This window comes from Hyperolius riggenbachi, chromosome 3 (genome assembly GCF_040937935.1).
Source record: "Hyperolius riggenbachi isolate aHypRig1 chromosome 3, aHypRig1.pri, whole genome shotgun sequence".
NCBI lineage: Eukaryota > Metazoa > Chordata > Amphibia > Anura > Hyperoliidae > Hyperolius > Hyperolius riggenbachi.
Genome location: NC_090648.1, coordinates 359,158,064 through 359,177,934, shown reverse-complemented (window position 1 = coordinate 359,177,934; position 19,871 = coordinate 359,158,064). Strand labels below are relative to the sequence as shown.

At 45.4% G+C, this 19,871-nt stretch overlaps 1 protein-coding gene across 1 annotated transcript in view; it reads right to left on the bottom strand.

The window, feature by feature from the left end:
- Positions 1-19,871, bottom strand: part of LOC137561542 (uncharacterized) — a 61,623-nt gene that overhangs the window by 16,227 nt on the left and 25,525 nt on the right. Inside the window, exon 9 of the mRNA XM_068272857.1 lies at positions 5,918-5,950. Coding sequence (XP_068128958.1) covers positions 5,918-5,950 — 33 coding nt within the window. The remainder of the gene's footprint in view (positions 1-5,917; positions 5,951-19,871) is intronic.

The window sequence follows — 19,871 nt, the reverse complement described above, 5'->3', positions numbered from 1 at the left end:
GTACAAAGTAACTTCCAGTGTTAAGTGCTGTGCATACATTACACCTAAAGCACTTAAAGCACCCAGTTTTCTGAGACAACATCATTTGGGGTTTAGCATATTTTTGCCAGGGATCGGCCTCAACCAATCTAGTTCTCAGACTAGGACATGACCTGTAGGAATGCAGAGGTTTTTTCTTAACCAAATTCGGGAGGGATTTATCCGCCGCCAGTATGGGCAAATGTGCCTCCACGATACGCTGTATTCCCTTAGCTGCACGACTATATGTCTGCACGAAGGGAATTCCCGTCTCCCTGTTGCGGTCCCGTCGATCCACTCCTAGCCATCTATCCTCTGCCTTCCTCAAGGCCATCTCAAGAACATCCCCAGGGTAGCCCCTCTCCTTGAACCTACTAGTCATCAGAGAAATCTGGGATGCCCGATCGGACGCATCATTGCAGATCCGCAGCACCCTAAGGTACTGAGACACCGGCAATGAGTTTTTCAGATGCTCGGGATGAAAGCTTTCATACCTCAGCAAACTGTTGCGATCAGTGGGCTTTTGATACAAAGTCGTGCGAAAACCCCAGTCCTCAATGATGACACGCACGTCCAGAAATGTAACACTTGTCGGGGACCATTCAGGATTAAACACAATGCCCTCAATGAGACTGCTCAAAAACTCAATGAACGCCAGAAGGGCATTCTCATCACCCCTCCAGACCAGGAAGATGTCGTCAATAAACCTGAGCCACTTGACGACACCCTCCCGGAATGGTACACTGGGAAAAATCATGGTTTCCTCCAGGAAACCCACAAATAGGTTTGCGAATGCAGGAGCTGCCGAGCTGCCCATGGCAGTCCCCCTGCATTGTCTGAACCACATGTTTTCAAATCTAAAGCAATTATTTTCCAAAATTACCTCCAGACAATTCAAAACAAACTCAGTGGGCAAACATTTGTGCTGAACATCAAGTTCTAAGCCCTTAGTCAAAAAATGTCTAACAGCAACAAGTCCCTCCTGGTTGGGTATACATGTGTACAAGGAAGAAATATCCATTGTACACAGGTACACATCCCCACCCACACTTCCCAGAGCCCCCAGTTTCATCAGGAAATCCTCAGTGTCCTTAATGTAAGCTGGTAGGGACCTCACAAAGGGTTGCAGGACTTGGTCCACCAAGCGGGCCAGAGGCTGCGTGGCTGAATTTGTCCCGGACACAATAGGTCTGTATTTTAATGGAGAAGTACCCTTATGGACCTTAGGAAGGCCATATATGACCGGTATTTGGGGAAAATCATTAACCAGATAACTACTCAGGTTTTCATCGATCCAACCGTTCAATAAACCCAAGTCCACCAGTGCTTTGATCTTTGACATAATTGAAGAGGTGGGGTCCCTCGAGATGGGCACATAACTGGTCGTATCGGATAGCATGTCCATCATGCCTCCACGATACTCACCATAGTTCAACACCACCACTGCACCCCCCTTATCTGCCGGTTTAATAATAAGTTCCCTATTTTCAGCAAGATCAACAAGGGCAGTACGTTCATCCCTGGACAGATTATAATATCTTTGATTCCCCAATTTACTATCAAATGCATCAACTTGACCCTTAATCGTTTGTGAAAAGCATTCAATGCTATTGAACATACCTGGAGGTGTCCACTCACTCCGTAATCTCAGAGGGTTGCTTGGTGCAGGGGGGGTGTCAGTGGTGGGCTTTTTATCGAAGAACTGTTTCAACTTGAGCATTCTTTCAAATTTAAAGACATCCACCTCAAAGGTGAACCTATTAAACCCCGAGAAAGGGCAAAATGATAACCCCCTAGATAGCAGACTGGTTTCGCTTGCTGACAATTCTTTACCAGACAGATTGATTATCGGGACTTCTGGGTTTCTCGTCGTGTTTGAATCTGGTAAGCTGGAGGTCGATTTGTGACCCTTGCCCCTCCTGGGTCTTCGTTTCCTTGATCCCTGTGAAAAGGGGTCTGTTGTCCCCGGCCACCAATTGCAATTCCGCCTCCGTCGCTATCAGATGTCGGATTTTCCGATGCCACGTCACTGCCACCTGGTCTCACTCTAGGGCGTCTCGGTTTGGGTCTGCCGCGTCCTCTACCCCGACCAAGGGGTCTCTGTGGTTGGATTGCAATCCCGTTATTATAATCTCTAACACCGGTCAGCCAAGGATAGATCCTCCCCTCACGGTGATCCTGAGAGACTTGTTTTTGTTTGCAACAGGTTGTTTTTAAGTGTTTTTATGATTACTTATGTTTTATGTTTCATAGGGGTTGTCACATGCACTTCGAGGGTTGCCGGATGCCCCCTTCAACATATCCTTTAATTCCTAAAATGTGAATATATGCAGATATGTGTCTTTGCAATATTGCTTTGTCTCACCTGTGTGGTATACAGTCCGCCTGTCCTATGGCTCTACATGCCCACTAGAGTGACATTCGTTTTTTGTGCGGTCTCATATTGTTATAGTATGGGACTGCACCTAATGTGGTGGTGTTATGGCAACGGTATGCTAATTGAATACAATGCGCAGTTCTTATATCTATTGTTGACATGCCCAAAAGATGGTTGCATATGACGTCTCAGTCATACGCCCCTTTTTGAGACTGCCTAGTGCAGCAGGGTGGGACGCATGCGCATGCTGTGGCGTACGCGTTGATGTTACGTGACTATGCGTCTATACGTACGCATGACGCCACGACATTGAGATGGACGTGCTTGCGCACGCCATGTGACGATGCGTATGTGCGTACACGTGATGCGGAACGCGCTGACATGCTGATTGGCTGAGGGTTGGTTGGTCCTTGGAGTGACCAGTAGCCACGCCCACGCCATGCATGGAGACGAACGCTGTGATGTTAACTCTGATGTGGGCTGGTGGAGGCGGTGAGCAGGGCAGGACTGACAGGTGAGAAGATCTAATGATTGGACACAGTCTGCAATTCAAATATGAAACGATTTTTTGATTGATGCACACGCCCATGGGCGTAGATAGGGATTTGTGCTTGGGGGTACTTATTGTGATTGTTTTGCACTGACTAGGTGTATATGTCTTTTCTGCTACTTGCCTTGATAAAGGGGACCCTGAGTGGCCCCGAAACGATTGTCGGCCTATGCAGGTCTGACTATGTATCTTTGTACATGTGATGGGACAATAAAATTGTGGTGATTGCTCCGATAAGTCTGTGTGCGGACTCCTCCATGACGACACTCTTTGAAGTTAGACGCACTCCCTTGAAAACCGAGCGATAGGATGTAGCATGACCCGCAATAATTCAAATAACTCCAAATAACTCCAAAGAGCACACGCTACGCAACAGCAGCAGGGGTAGCGTGTGCTTGGTGGTTTAACCCGTGCTGCTAAGCACGGTATTCTTTAGGGAATCAAGGTCTATATCACAGATTTTCTGTTTATCACTGGTACAGTTACCGGATATTTAGTATCCTTGAGTGTGCACTACCATCTTCATCGGTCAATCAACATCTTTTGACATGAAAGGTCATTGATTTTTTTATTCTCTATAATAAAGCCCCTGTGTCCGTGCGCTGTCCCTGTGTAGCGATGTCCGTGCTGAACCGTTGTGCGCATGTGCGCATTGCACAGCACGGACAACGCTACACAGGGATAGCGTGGGACCAGGGAGCCGAGCGGGCGGCGTGTCAGCAGGCAGCCGGGTCTCCGACGGGTCAGCGGGCGGCATGCGCGCGGAGTGCGCGGCGGGTGCGCGCAAGCGCAGTGACACTGAGGCGGAGAATGGGAAGGGAGTGGATGAGAGGGGATGGGGATTCGACACAGACCTAGAGCCCGTTTTTAAACGGGCTTAGGTCACCTAGTATATATATAAAGTTATGCCTGTTTCCTTTGTCCCCCTCTTACCCCATCTCCCTTGTGTCCAGCTTTCCCAACCTCTATGCCAACCATTCGCTTAGCTAACCATAAAGCCTTTTCGAGTTTTATTTTGAATTCTTTTAAATGAGGTTTTTGTTTTCACCACATAAATAAGGACCATTTCAGTTGCAGATGCATTAAGTGAAGATAACGAGATAACTATGGAGAACATAATGATAATACGTTTTCAGGATAAAATAGAGGCGTACCAATGGGCCACACAGCAAATCTCTAAGAAGCAAAATACCCACTGTTTTTGTATTCTAAGCAGATTTTATAGATGTCCACTCAGAAGTGCATTCCATTGCTCTGAGTGAGATGGTGAATACATATTGGTGTGTGGTGTAACATAAATCCAAAACAAACAAGTTTAGTGATTTTTCTGTTATAGCTAAATTAACTTTTACAGGTGTTTATCCAGGTATCTAACTATTGTCCTGCATGAGCTGGCCACTGGGACTCCTTTTTAGTTGCTTTCCCCATGTTTATATGGTTTGACTTGCAAATGGGCGTTAATACACAATATAAACCAGATCCATTTTTCTGGGGGTCTGAATTGTGCATACATGGGAAAAAGGTGCAAGGAAAAATGTGTGCCCTTAGTAATGATAGAAAATATTGGTATTTTTGTAAATATTTTACTATTCTCGAAAGTAGAATATCGGTAATTATACCGATATTCTACTTACCCTATGTACCTTAATTCTCTCACTAACCTTCACCTATCTATGCCTAACACTAACCACCCCTACCTACTCCTAGCACTAACATCGATGCCTCCTGCTTACTCCTAATACTAACCTACCCCTCCCTAACACTGACAACCCCCACTTAGTCCTAACACTAAACTCAGTATGTCTGCTACTTTCTGGGGGGGGTCCCCACTATTTGTAGCAGCTATTTGTGCCATTATTATGCAGTAGCGGCTATTTACATGGCAATTTACATGAGTATTTTCTTATGGCGGCTATTTGTGACACTATTCTTCCTGTAGCTGCTGCGTTTTGTGTGCCTCCGGTAACCACATTTCCCCAGAGGGGGCGCTCTGTTTTATTGCGCATGAGCATTGCATTTCTGGAAGGTCCTCCCATCTATTTATGACATGGGTCTGCGCTGGTGTTTTAGTGATGGCTTACTTGAGCACGAGTATAATAGGTTTATGATCTGAGTTCTGTTTGATTTATTATGTGATCTATGTTTTTTTCAGATGTTTCTGCATTTTGTTTCTTGACAAAAGGGCACTGTGTTACCCTGAAATATTAGTGTGCAGCTATTAAAGTTTTGTATGATTATTTGGAGTTCTTTTTCTGTATCTAATAATCCCTGCTTCATGTTAATAACTGTCCCCATCATTTTACAATCCAAGCCCTACCTCGTGTCACTAGGGATGACATGAGATAGTAATTAGAGTGTAAGCTTCTGAGGACAGTTAGTGACATGAGGCACAGATTATTATTATTATGTAGTATTTATATAGCACCAACATCTTCTGCAGCGCTGCACAGAGTACAGATCATGAGAATTACTCCCCCCTGCCTAAAATAGGGAATTTTTTCATAATTAAATGGCTGGTATTTGATATTTGTCTGGTAGGTCTCATTCCTAATAAATATTTTGCTTGTATTCCTAAGGCTAGTGACCCCATCAAAATTTAGCAGCTAGTGAATGGAGACCCAATAGCAGTAAAGTATTGTACCATGTTGGCCATCAGTCAAAGCAGAATGATAGCCCCCACTGACCAACCCCAAAAGATTCCATTGACTATTGTAAAATGTAAAGTTAGACAGACAGATTCTAATCTGTTCAGGATCTTTTTTATATCCGTGAGAGAACTTTCTTCTAAATGTTGGCATCACCCGGCACAAAAATTACCTTGTATATAGATCAAAACTAAGCCTCCTGTAGGTATGCTGAGTTACACTGTTAGAGTTAGATATTAGCAGATATTAGCTGATATGGTTTACAGAGCTAGACGTAAATTATTGTTTTAAGCACAAAAATAAATTATAGCACTAGTCATTACTTACCAGCAAACCACTTAGACCAGTAAGCGTCTTTCCCTATAGCAAACAAAAACAAAACATTAATCTCCAATCAATTCTTTAGCTTTACATAGTAAAAAAAAAAAAGTCAGGCTACCAAATTTCAGCTGTGAGTGGAGGTAGATAAGCTAAATCACCCACTGGCTCAGTGAAAAGATGTCCAGAGTGCTCTGCACTCTCACCCACCTACTGTGGAGGGACTGTACCTATTTACAAACTAAATACCCTTGTCCCTCTTTCTGCCCTACTTTTCCCTCTTTTAGGTTTAATGTAAAGATTGTATAAATAGGTTTAGCAACAAAAAATAATTTAGTGTGGTAAATGTAATGCCTAACCTCTAAAATATTGCCTGGGCTATTTCCAAAAAGTTAATATAAAATGTGTCTGTTATGATTAGTGTTGGGCGAACAGTGTTCGCCACTGTTCGGGTTCTGCAGAACATCACCCTGTTCGGGTGATGTTCGATTTCGGCCGAACACCTGATGGTGCTCGGCAAAACCGTTCGGCCGCATGGCCGAACTAAGAGCGCATGGCCGAACGTTCCCCAAACGTTCGGCTAGCGCTGTGATTGGCCGAATGGGTCACGTGGTTCGGACCCGAACGCGCTCTGATTGGCCGAACGGTCACGTGGTTCGGGTAAATAAATACCCGAACCACGTCATATTTCCGCCATTTCTCTGTGGGTTTAGCTTTGGGTAGGCAGGCAGGGTAGTTCGCTCTTCAGCCACGCTAGCCAGGGTCCCCCCAGTCATTGTGTGTCGCTGCTGGGAACAGTAGTACACCGCTCGCTCAGCCACACTATATATAGCATTGTTTACTGCCACTGTGTACCTCGCTCAGCCACACTATATATAGCATTGTTTACTGCCACTCTGTGTACACCGCTCAGCCAGACTATATAGCATTGTGTGTACTGCCACTGTGTACCTCGCTCAGCCACGCTATATATAGCATTGTGTTTACTGCCACTCTGTGTACACCGCTCAGCCAGACTATATAGCATTGTGTGTACTGCCACTCTGTGTAAACCACTCAGCCAGACTATATAGCATTGTGTGTACTGCCACTCTGTGTACACGGCTCAGCCAGACTATATAGCATTGTGTGTACTGCCACTCTGTGTACACTGCTCAGCCAGACTATATAGCATTGTGTGTACTGCCACTCTGTGTACACCGCTCAGCCAGACTATATAGCATTGTGTGTACTGCCACTCTGTGTACACCGCTCAGCCAGATTATATAGCATTGTGTGTACTGCCACTCTGTGTACACCGCTCAGCCAGACTATATAGCATTGTGTGTACTGCCACTCTGTGTACACGGCTCAGCCAGACTATATAGCATTGTGTGTACTGCCACTCTGTGTACACTGCTCAGCCAGACTATATAGCATTGTGGGTACTGCCACTCTGTGTACACCGCTCAGCCAGACTATATAGCATTGTGTGTACTGCCACTCTGTGTACACCGCTCAGCCAGACTATATAGCATTGTGTGTACTGCCACTCTGTGTACACCGCTCAGCCAGACTATATAGCATTGTTTACTGCCACTCTGTGTACACCGCTCAGCCACACTATATAGCATTGTTTACTGCCACTCTGTGTACACCGCTCAGCCACACTATATAGCATTGTGTGTACTGCCACTCTGTGTACACGGCTCAGCCAGACTATATAGCATTGTGTGTACTGCCACTCTGTGTACACTGCTCAGCCAGACTATATAGCATTGTTTACTGCCACTCTGTGTACACGGCTCAGCCACACTATATAGCATTGTTTACTGCCACTCTGTGTACACCGCTCAGCCAGACTATATAGCATTGTGTGTACTGCCACTCTATGTACACCGCTCAGCCAGACTATATAGCATTGTTTACTGCCACTCTGTGTACACGGCTCAGCCACACTATATAGCATTGTTTACTGCCACTCTGTGTACACCGCTCAGCCACACTATATAGCATTGCGTACTCTGCCAGTCAGTGTGTATATTGCTGGGATCAGTAATACTCCACTCACCGCCAACCACTATATGAGCTCACCATGAGTTCCTCAGAGACCTCCGCTGTGAGCAGCACTCCCAACAACAGCAACAGCCAACACCCCACGCAAGCTATAACATCCACCCCAGCAGCCAGTGGTCAGCAGCAGCCCTCCCCGGAGGAGAACGTTGTGTCCATCGGTCCGTCGCCAGAGCGATTAATGAGGGCTGCCATTGAGGAGATGATGGGGCCTGATGTGGAGGAGGTCTGGCTCAGGCCAGCATCCCAAGTTAATGTTGAGGACGATGAGGGGTCTGTGTCTGGGGATGTTGGGGTGGCAGAGGTGGCGGGTGGGTCAGACTCAGGAGAAGAGTTGTATGATGAGGATGATGATCGGGACCATCTGTATGTGCCTCAGAGTCCGACCCCGGAAAACATGTTGTATCGTGTGTTTAGGTACTAAAATCTGCGTTCCCAGTAGTGTTGGGTGAACAGTGTTCGCCACTGTTCGGGTTCTGCAGAACATCACCCCGTTTGGGGTGACTGTATAGCAGACTATATAGCATTGTGTTTACTGCCACTCTGTGTACACGGCTCAGCCACACTATATAGCATTGTGTTTACTGCCACTCTGTGTCTGCTGGGAACAGTAGTACACCGCTCACCCGCCACTGTATAGCATTGTGCTCTGTGTCGCTGCTGGCAATAGTGGTACACTGCTCACCCACCACTGTATAGCATTTCGGTACTGCCACTGTACTGCTGCCAGTCAGCGTGTACTTTAAGGATAAGTGAAATGAGGAAGAAATCCGGTGAAAGAGGGAGGGGCAAGGGAAGAGGTGTTTCCCCTGACGGTTCACGTTCAGGCCACAGGGGAGCACCCAAGAAAACCCACTCAATACCGCCCATGTTGTCCAGGACAACCACCCTCACAGATCCAAAAGAACAGGACCAGATAATTACTTGGATGACCTCTCAAGCGTCCAGCAGTGGGTTAAGCAGCACCAGCACATCACGCACGAGGTCCGAGTCCTCAGCCAGTTACAAGGAGCCAGTGGGCACAAAGCTGACACAACCGGCAGCGACACCACGCACACAACTGCCAGATAACCAGACGACGTTGGAGTGAGCTGCGCAGAGGTTGTTCTGGGGAGCTCTACTCCACGGCGGCGGCCCCCCACAATGACATATGACGAGTTTGAGGAGATGGAAGAGGAGGGTATGGACAATGTGGACATAGACCCAGATTTTGTTTGTGAACGAGAACATCGCCGTCGTAGCAGCAGCACAGATGAGTCTGTTGAAGAACCCACTGCTGCACGAGTTCGCCTTGTGCCACAAGGTAGGCGGCGCGCAATTTCAGGCACCACAAGCGTGGAAGTTCAAGTGAGAGGCAAAAGAGGCGCAAACAGAAATCGCCAGCAAGGCAGGTGCTCCAAAGTCTGGGCTTTCTTTGAAGACTGCACTGAGGATGTTACCATGGTGATTTGCAAGGTGTGCAAGACCCGCCTGAGCAGGGGGAAAAGTATTAACAACCTCTCCACCACCAGCATGGCCGCCACATGCTATCCAAACATCCCACTCTGTGGGCAAACGCGGCAGGACAGGGTACCACCAGCAACACTGCCTCCCTTGGGTTCACCAGACTCACCACCAGACCCGCCTCAGCAGCAGCAGTAGCCCAGCCATTGCGTGGTTCACAACATTCACAAACATCAGACGACGCTGACACTGTCACTTTCCGGAGTAGTGCTCTTGAGGTCTCCCAGTGTTCATCAAACACAACAACCAACAGCCCTTTGGTGTGCAGCCCTACGGTTCAGTTGTCTGTCTCGGAGATGTTTGAGCGCAAGAGGAAATTGCCAGCAAATGACCCCCGGGCCGTGGCAGTAACAGCCAGCATAGCCAAGCTTCTGGCCTGCGAAATGCTGCCATATCGAGTGGTAGAGACAAACAGCTTCAAGGGCATGATGTCAGTGGCCATCCCACGTTACGTGGTTCCCAGCTGCTACCACTTTGCGCGCTCTGCTGTGCCTGAGTTGCATGAGCACGTGGTCAGCAAAATAACCCGAAGCTTGAAGAATGCCGTTGCCTGCAAGGTTCACCTCACCACTGACACCTGAACGAGTGCGTTCGGCCAGGGTCGATACATCTCCCTTACCGCGCACTGGGTGAACCTTGTGGAGCCTGGCAGCGATTCCTCACCTGCTACAGCGCGGGTGTTGCCCACGCCGCAAACAGCTGCACCGCCGTCCCTCCCACTGGATAACAACAGCAGCACCTACCTCTCTGACTCCTTCTCCTCCAACGCATCTCAAAGCTGTACCTCATCCGGAAACGCTAACCCAGCACCAGCAGCAGTAGGATCGTGGAAGCAGTACAGCACAGCTGTTGGCATGCGTCAGCAAGCGTTGCTGAAGCTGATCTGCCTTGGGGATAAGCAGCACACAGGGGAGGAAATTTGGAGGGGAATAAAGGAACAGACGGATTTGTGGCTGGCACCGCTGGACCTGAAACCGGGCATGAAGCTAGACACCTGGCACGAACTGGCAATGTACGCAATAGAGGTGCTGGCTTGCCCAGCAGCCAGCGTTATGTCGGAACGCTGTTTCAGTGCTGCCGGAGGCATCGTCACAGATCGGCGTATCCGCCTCTCCACAGAAAATGCAGACCGTCTGACTCAAATTAAAATGAATCAATCCTGGATTGGAAACGACAACGCAACACTCCAGGACCCCAACCAAGTAACATGACCAATGAACATCTGGGATGGTTTAGCGTTTCCGGTCCCTGTTTATTGAACCTCTCATCTGTATTACATTTAGGACTGCATGGCGGCAAAAAGCATTGCTGCTATATCCGCACGCTTTTTGTCCTCATGCAAGGCCTGGGTTGTTGTGTCTCAAAAAGCATGGCCTTCTCCTCCTGCGCCTGCTCCTGTTCCATCACGTGTGCTGCTGCTGCTGCTGGGTTAGCGTTGCCGGTCCCTGTTTATGGAACCTCTTATCTTTATTACATTTATGACTGCATGGCGGTACAAAGCATGCTATCCGCACGCTTTTTGTCCTCATGCAAGGCCTGGGTTGTTGTGTCTCAAAAAGCATGGCCTTCTCCTCCTGCGCCTGCTCCTGTTCCATCACGTCTGCTGCTGCTGGGTTAGCGTTGCAGCGTGGTCCCTGCTTATTGAACCACTTATCTTTATTACATTTATGACTGCATGGCGGTACAAAGCATGCTATCCGCACGCTTCTTGTCCTCATGCAAGGCCTGGGTTGTTGTGTCTCACAAAGCGTGGCCTTCTCCTCCTGCGCCTCCTCCTGTTCCATCACGTCTGCTGCTGCTGGGTTAGCGTTGCCGCGTGGTCCCTGTTTATTGAATCACTTATCTTTATTACATTTATGACTGCATGGCGGTACAAAGCATGCTATCCGCACGCTTCTTGTTCCCTGATGCAAGGCCTGGGTTGTTGTGTCTCACAAAGCGTGGCCTTCTCCTCCTGCGCCTCCTCCTGTTCCATCACGTGTGCTGCTGCTGCTGCTGGGTTAGCGTTGCCGGTCCCTGTTTATGGAACCTCTTATCTTTATTACATTTATGACTGCATGGCGGTACAAAGCATGCTATCCGCACGCTTCTTGTCCTCATGCAAGGCCTGGGTTGTTGTGTCTCACAAAGCGTGGCCTTCTCCTCCTGCGCCTCCTCCTGTTCCATCACGTCTGCTGCTACTGGGTTAGCGTTGCCGCGTGGTCCCTGTTTATTGAACCACTTATCTTTATTACATTTATGACTGCATGGCGGTACAAAGCATGCTATCCGCACGCTTCTTGTCCTCATGCAAGGCCTGGGTTGTTGTGTCTCAAAGCGTGGCCTTCTCCTCCTGCGCCTCCTCCTGTTCCATCACGTGTGCTGCTGCTGGTGCTGGGTTAGTGTTACCGGTCCCTTTTCCTGGAACCTCTTCTCTGTATTACATTTATGACTGCATGGCGAAAAAAAGCATGTTACCTGTGCAAAGAAACAAGACATTTTCCACATTTAAAAGACAGTTTTTCCTTTGAAACTTTACAATCAATTTTCTCAAAAACTATAAGCTCTTTTTCAAATATTTTTTTTCCTCTTGTACCCACTCCCAAGGTGCACATACCCTGCTAATTTGGGGTATGTAGCATGTAAGGAAGCTTTACAAAGCACGAAAGTTTGTGTCCCCATTGACTTCCATTATGTTCGGAGTTCGGCGCGAACACCCGAACATCGCGGCGATGTTCGGCGAACGTTCGCGAACCCGAACATCTAGGTGTTCGCCCAACACTAGTTATGATATGCAAAATTAAAATGTCTTTTGGATGTTAATAATTTATGATCGGCATGACCGAAGGTTGGCAAAGGTTTGTCTTTTGTCAAATTGTTTGTGCGCTTAATGCTGTCCTTCTTTGTAATCTAGGAAAGCAGACCGGTTTCTTGGTGTGGGTTACCACCCGGGGCACAGTGTGGGAGGAAGGATCAGGAGGGGCATAAGGCAGAGCCCATCATTGTGCCTATGGAATACCTAGAGTACCTATCATTGTGCCTGGATGTAATACGATGCTGCCATGGTCTTGTAATGGCCAGGCAAGCTCCACCCCCTCCAAGCATGCTGGATCTGCTGAAGTTAATGGGGCTTGACAGACCAAGCCAGCGTGAGCAAGGAGGTAGGCCAAGTCTCCAGGTCACACCAGGGACAAGTGCTGGGAGACAAGGTCAGCCACCCACTTTGTATCTGCCACTTACGCATTTTGTAAGCGGCATCATGTTTACTGTATTTCGTATGCAGCATCATATTTACTGTATTTCGTATGCAGAGTCATGTTTACTGCATTTAGAACGTGGCATCATGTTTACTGCATTTCATATGTGGCATCATGTTTGCTGCATTTTGTATGTGGTGTCATGTTTACTTCACTTCATATGCAGCAGAATGTTTACTGAATTTTGTATATGCGGTGTCATGTTTGGTGAATTTCATATGTTGCATACTGTTTTTATTACATTTCATATGTGGCATCATGTTTACTGCATTATGTATGTGATGTCATGTTTACTGCACTTTGTATGCAGTGTCATCTTTGTTGAATTTCAAATGCAGTGTCATGTGGTGTCATGTTTACTGCACTTCCTATTCAGCAGAACGTTTACTGAATTTCATATAAGCGGTGTTTGCTGAATTTGATTTCATATGTTGCATACTGTTTTTATTACATTTCATATGTGGCATCATGTTTACTGCATTATGTATGTGGTGTCATGTTTACTGCACTTTGTATGCAGTGTCATCTTTGTTGAATTTCAAATGCAGTGTCATGTGGTGTCATGTTTACTGCACTTCCTATTCAGCAGAACGTTTACTGAATTTCATATAAGCGGTGTTTGCTGAATTTGATTGATTCAATGGGGGGCGCGCACATATTTTTTGACACTCGCCCTGGGTTCAATTTGACTTGACTAGAAACTGGCCTGTAGGAAGGTATGACATTACTGTCTGCTAAAAAAAAAAATGTTTATACATTCATTTTGTCATGTCAAAATCTCCTTGCTGTGTCTTGTAGTGGCTGGATGGTGTAATGGTTAAGGGCTCTGCCTCTGACACAGCAGACCAGGGTTTGAATCTTGGCTCTTCCAGTTCAAAAAGCCAGTGCCTGTTCAGTAAAGATCCTTGGGCAAGACTCCCTTACACCTCTACTGCCTATAGAGCGTGTTCTAGTGGCTGCAGCTCTGGCTCTTTGAGTCCGCCAGGAGAAAAACACAATATAAATGTTCTGTGTCTTGTATTTTCCCTTCCTGTCATTCCTGGACTTAATAGACTAAGGCCTGGAACCCACTACTAGTACGTTACTAAGCACTGCAGTTACGATTTGAAAAGCTCTTGCTAATGTAATGCTATGGGTGTGATCCTACTTGAGCGATGTGATTTTATAAAAATCTCCCATAGCATTGTATTAGCAAGAGCTTTTTCAAATCACTAGCGCTTACAAAAGGCTTTTAGTGGGTTTCAGCCCTAATAGAGTATAAATTCATAAGTTTACAACACACTGCCTTCACGCACTCTTTTCTCTTCCAGGAGGCGAACATATAGGCAGCACAAGAGATGGCATAGCCACCTGCAACATCAGAGGATATTTATCTAAGCTGAGGGTTTGCACATAGCAATTCCCAAGTTTTTTTTAACAGTAAAAATGTATTCTTTTATACAGAGTGTACAAAAGGTAGTAGGAACAGTACATAACACATGCAGACATACAATTAAGGTTTACAGATCAGATCAAAGTATTTGCGTAAGTAGGTACATTAAAAATTGGTGGCAGCATATGATATCGTTTCAATCACAATAACACTTCATGTAGTTCAAATATCAATAATGGGAGAACTGTTCTGCATAGGAAGAAGCTATATAGAAAATGGGTAGTAGCTACCCAAGAAAAAAAGAAGGAAAAAGAGAAAGAAGAAAGAAAGCCACCTTCAGCCCCAGGCCCAGCACCCACCCCCGCCCCCAGGTTTTAACAACCAAATATTTAATCAAGAATAGGTATAAACTTTTCATTTGTTGGGTCTAGTATTCTGCTTTCCCATATACCCCATACCTTATTGAATTTTTGGGACATTTTCTGTTCAGATAAGTAGTCCTGTATAATGGTAGAGCACTATTAATTGCTTTGGCCCATGTACCAACAGTCAGGATAGAGGCTTTTTTCCAATATTTTAGGATCTCGTTTCTAGTGTAAAAACGTAATATTTTCACCAAGAGTTGTTTATGGATTGAGAGATTATTCTTATCAAGTTTCCCAAGTAATAATACACCTATATCTAGCAAAAGGAAGTTTGCAAAAGTGTATTGATATTTGTGAGTATGTTTTCCCAAAAGGGAATAATTTTAGAGCATAACCAAAATATATGTATGAAACTGCCCAAGTCTATCGAACACCTCCAGCATCTGTTTGAGTTGATGTTGTTCATTCTATATAATCTCTCGGGAGTGAGATAAATTATATGTAGCAATTTTGTTTGAATAAATTGGTCACTAGCGGATATTACCATGGTAGGGAACTCCTCTAGAGTTGTCCTCTTTGGATAGAGTAGAGATATCGGTTGTCCATTTTTGGAAACATTTATCTAATCTTGGATTATTACGACTGAGTAATTCAGTATAAATAGCTAATAGTGTTTTAGGAAGATCTCTAGTCAAAAGTAATTGTTTTAGGCTGTCAGTACATATGTCAGGGGGCTGAGATCGAAGTTGCGATCTATGGGCATGTCGTAGTTGTAGGTACTGAAATAAATGTTTATTAGGGAGGTTGAACTGAGTTTTAAGGTCATTTAAGGTACTTAGGGATTTATCATTGTGGATGTTCTTGATTCCAGATCGTGCACATATAATTGGATCAGGTATAGTGGAAAAATGCTTGAGATTTGGGTTTCCCCATAATGGCGTGTATAGAGAAATAGTATTTGGTTTTATTATATGAGTTCTGGTTGTAGACCATGCCTTTCAGGTTGTTGTCATGGCCAAGGTAGTTTGGGGGTTGGCTTTAGGGCCTCTATATGAGAGGTTGATTAGTTGTTCGTAAGAACCCAACACCGCTGCCTCAGCACTCACAGCCGGATTTGTTTCATCCTGAGAAAACCACCACCTGACAGTGACAAGCACAGAGGCCCAATAAAACTATTGAAAATGCGGGAGCGCCAGACCTCCTCTAGACTTGGGAAGTTGTAGTAGATCTAGAGCAATTTGTGGTTGCTTACCTGCCCAAATGAAGGATAAAATTATGTTATCAATTTGTTTAAAAAGTGAGGTCGAAAGCCAGACTGGGCATTGTCGATATACATAGGTAAACTTGGTTAAGAAAATCATCTTAAATAAGTTTATTCTACCTATCAGGGTAAGTGGGAGTCTATTCCAGACTGTGCATTTATTTTCAAGTTGCCGAATAATTGGGTCTACGTTAAGTGCACGGAACTTAACAAGGTCCTTGGTTATTTGGATACCTAGGTATTTGAAGTGGTTGACCACTAAAAGTGGAATATTTGGATTAGGCGGTAAGAGGGATATATCATTTAAGGGGAATAACATTGATTTATTCCAGTTGATTCTGATTCCAGACATCATGTCAAACTCCTAGAAAAGTTGAAGAGCTGCATCAAGCGATGAAAGAGGGTCATTAAGGTACAAAAGAACATAATCCGCATAGAGAGATATTTTTTCATGCAGTATTCCTATTACCAGCCCCTTCACTGTGGTTGATTGTCTAATGTGAGCAGCAATGGGCTTCATTGGTATTAAGAAGAGGCTCAGTGACAATGGGCAACCTTGCCTGGTGCCTCTTTTTAAGCAAAAAAAACTGCAAAATTACATTGCCTGTTCAGATTTTAGCCTTGGGAGAGTCATAAAGCATAAGAATTACAACACGAGCACAAGATTTATGTTCTTAGAGAAAATTTCTATGACTAAAAAGTAATTTAGGGGAAAAGGCTGGCACTAACCGCCAAAGCGAGCAGGCAAAGTCTATGTAAATGTCACTGCTTTCACATGATCACTAGTAAATATTCACAAAAACCTTATGCATGTCATTTAGTTGTATAAGTATTGGAGTCTCCCTACGAGACACATAACTCAGCATCAAGATGTGTCTAAATGTATGGTATCATATCACTGTCTAGTGGTGAAAAGTTGTACTACGTTTAATGATTAATTTGGCGTAGGCCATCATTCCCAACACCCCCCCCCCCCCCCCCCCTTCATAGTCACAGGAAAAAGGTCCCTCATAGCCCGCACAGCCATCTCAATATTCATTAATAGAATAACAGCATATAGATTAGACAGATACCTGAATGGGCACGGGTACAATCACATAATTACCCTGATGGTTTGTTTATTGTACATTATAGGGAGTACAATAGCACCATGGTACATTTCTGACTACTACGCAATTCTCCAGCTATGTGAGATATATGAACCAGAAAACGTTTCCATTAGCAGTACCACAGCTATAATATAACATAATAACTGGCAAATTAGGGCACTACCACTCAGACAACTAGGGAACTGTCTGGATCACATTTTAGAATAACCCTGATTCTCAAGATTGAAACTGAAATAGCATGTTGAGGCGTATTATTATGTGTACAACCTTCAAAGCATCAGCATATCAAGGCAATATGAAATAAAACACATTATGGGGAGTGCAGTGACATCGTTAAGCAGGACGATCCACTATGCTACTGTTGGAGATCATGGAAAGAAGGACTGTCCTGTAATAACAGAAGATGCTGTAACAGTCTTGCAAAGGAGAGAAGGGGGGACATAGCCTGCATGTCTGTAAAGCTGGTGTGTACCTTGTGATAATAGAAAACATCAGTAGTCGAGCTCCCATATTGTCCTGTGTCAGTACAGCTAACAGAGTTATCTGCTGATAAATGTTCCAGTCCTCCCAGCAGCCATATTGACACATTTAGGCTGCAGACTAGCTTGGTGTTAGAAAGTGCTGGAAATATGCGCCATAACTACATTCAAATACGTCATTGAGACCTCGTATAGTTCCTGAATGTTATTGTCCATATAGTTCTGCCAAGAATTTTGCATGAAGCTTTGAAATTGGTCCGATTTATATAAGTAGGTTGGGAAGCGTCAGGGTTTTATTAACTTGTACAGCGTTTGTAAGAGCAAATCAAGTACAATTGGGGCATGGTCCAATATGACTATAGACTTTATTTCAATTTTGAGGACCTCTGAGAAAAGTCGATCTGTCAAAAGCACATAATCAATCCTAGATAAGGTCTTATGGGCACAGGACAGACAAGTGTACTCTTTGGATGTTGGATTCAGTGCACGCCAGGGATCTATTAGGGACAGTTTGTCGGTAAACCGTTTCATAATCTCATGAGAGTGTCTATCTTGTCTCTCTCCAATATATCCTAAACCATCCAGTTGGGCATCTATGGATAAAGTGAATTGGATTGCCGCGCAAACATGCTGAAATGCATGTAACCATGCGTTGCAATTCCGCAATGATTTGCAATGCACGGAATTTATGGGAATATCAGACAGTGCAGTCTAGGCACTTTTGATGTCCATATGATCACGCATTGTGCTGTGTTTTCAAAAGCACAGTGTAATGATCCGCTCAGCTGGATGCACTGCAGACAGCTGTTTGACCATTCCTCTAGTCTGTGGGCTGCAGGTCTCTGCAAGAGAGACCTGTCTTTCCATTACAAGTTTCTGGTCTGTTCTGCTGCTGAGGAATTTGCATACACTCGTTATGCAAATCCCCTACCTGCCTCCTTTCATGACTGGCAGTATAAAGAGCTATGTTTCCCAGAGTCCTTTGCTGGTCATAAGGGTTAGTCCTGTGGAACACTCTTGGAGTGTCAGCCTTGCTCATTGTTTGAAGATTAGTTTAGAGTAATTCCTGGAACTGCACTAGGCAGATTCCCTAGTGCAGTTAGGATTGCATATCTGTTTTGTTTGTCTGTTGTGATTGTTCTGTCCCGGCGGTGGTCGACAGGAAGTCATTCTGATCTTTGTTCTTGGAGTATAGCTGGAGTAGCGGTTGCTACCAGCTATCTCCTCTAATCTGTCTTGCCTGGATCGCACTCGCCTTGCTCTAGTGCTGTGAATCAGTCTCTCTCACTTATTCCTGTTTTCTTGTATCTGTCTTGTCTGCTACGAACGCTTGCTGGAGGCTCGGTGAGGTAACCGTTAAGCAAGCGCTCGCGTCCTCTGTTTCATGTTTGTCTGTTGGTGGTTAGTTAGGCGTGCTTGTCTCTGTTGTGCTTAACACGTGGAGACCGCACATAAACGCGTGCACTGTTGCGAATGAGTGCGGTGTTCGCGTTTAGCTAGCGTTTGTTATTTTCCTTATCTTCTCATTGTATCATTTGCTGTGCCTTTGCTACTCTTGTGCTCTGCCTTGCTGTAGCCTTGTGTCACCTCGGGCAATCGCATCTCTCGCGATTGCGTTCTTACTTAATTTCTGCTGTTGTGTATGCACCGTCGCGGGTTGGCGACTAGTTTGGTACACACACATACAATCTGTCTTTGTGCTCATTCTCTTTCGCAATCGCTTCTCTGGCGATTGCGTTCTCACTTGGTTTCCTTTGTTGTGTGTCCGCCGTCGCAGGGTGGCGGCTAGATTGGTGGACATACATACATTCCTCATCTGTGCTTATTCAGTCTTGTGTCGCTGTTAGCAATCGCCATCTCTGGCGATTGCCTTCTCACTTTGTCTTCATGGTTGTGTGTTCATCGTCGCAGGGTGGTGACTAGTTTGGTGGACACACATACCCTCTGTCGCTTTGATCTCTCTCTTTCAGGGCTATCTTGCCCTGCGTTTCTTCCCTTCGTGCAATTCCTGTCTGGCGTGTGTGGCAGGGCAGAGGAGCTGTTCCTCTGCACTCCACAGCTCCACCTGTCGACAGGAATTTCCCTCTACAGGTGCATTGCACCTTTTGCTGGGTTCCCTCAAATTACACGCTTGTGGAGGATTTCCGCAGTGTCAGCGCACGTCTTGTGCGCTGATCACGGAGAGAATTCCACAATCGTTACACACAGCTAAAATTGCACAGGTGGAAACCATAAACTGCACCTAAATTTCCAACCCCCATGATGTTGATTTGCATTTCCTACTTAAAGAGAAACTCCGACCCAGAATTGAACTTTATCCCAATCAGTAGCTGATATCCCCTTTTACATGAGAAATCTATTCCTTTTCACAAACAGACCATCAGGGGGCGCTGTATGACTGATATTGAGGTGAAACCCCTCCCACGAGAAACTGAGGACCATGGTACTCCTGGCAGTTTCCTGTCTGTGAACCTTGTTGCATTGTGGGAAATAGCTGTTTACAGCTGTTTCCAACTGCCTAAAAAGCATGCAGCAGCTACATCACCTGCCAACAGTAAAAATGTCACAATGTAATAAATGTCAGAA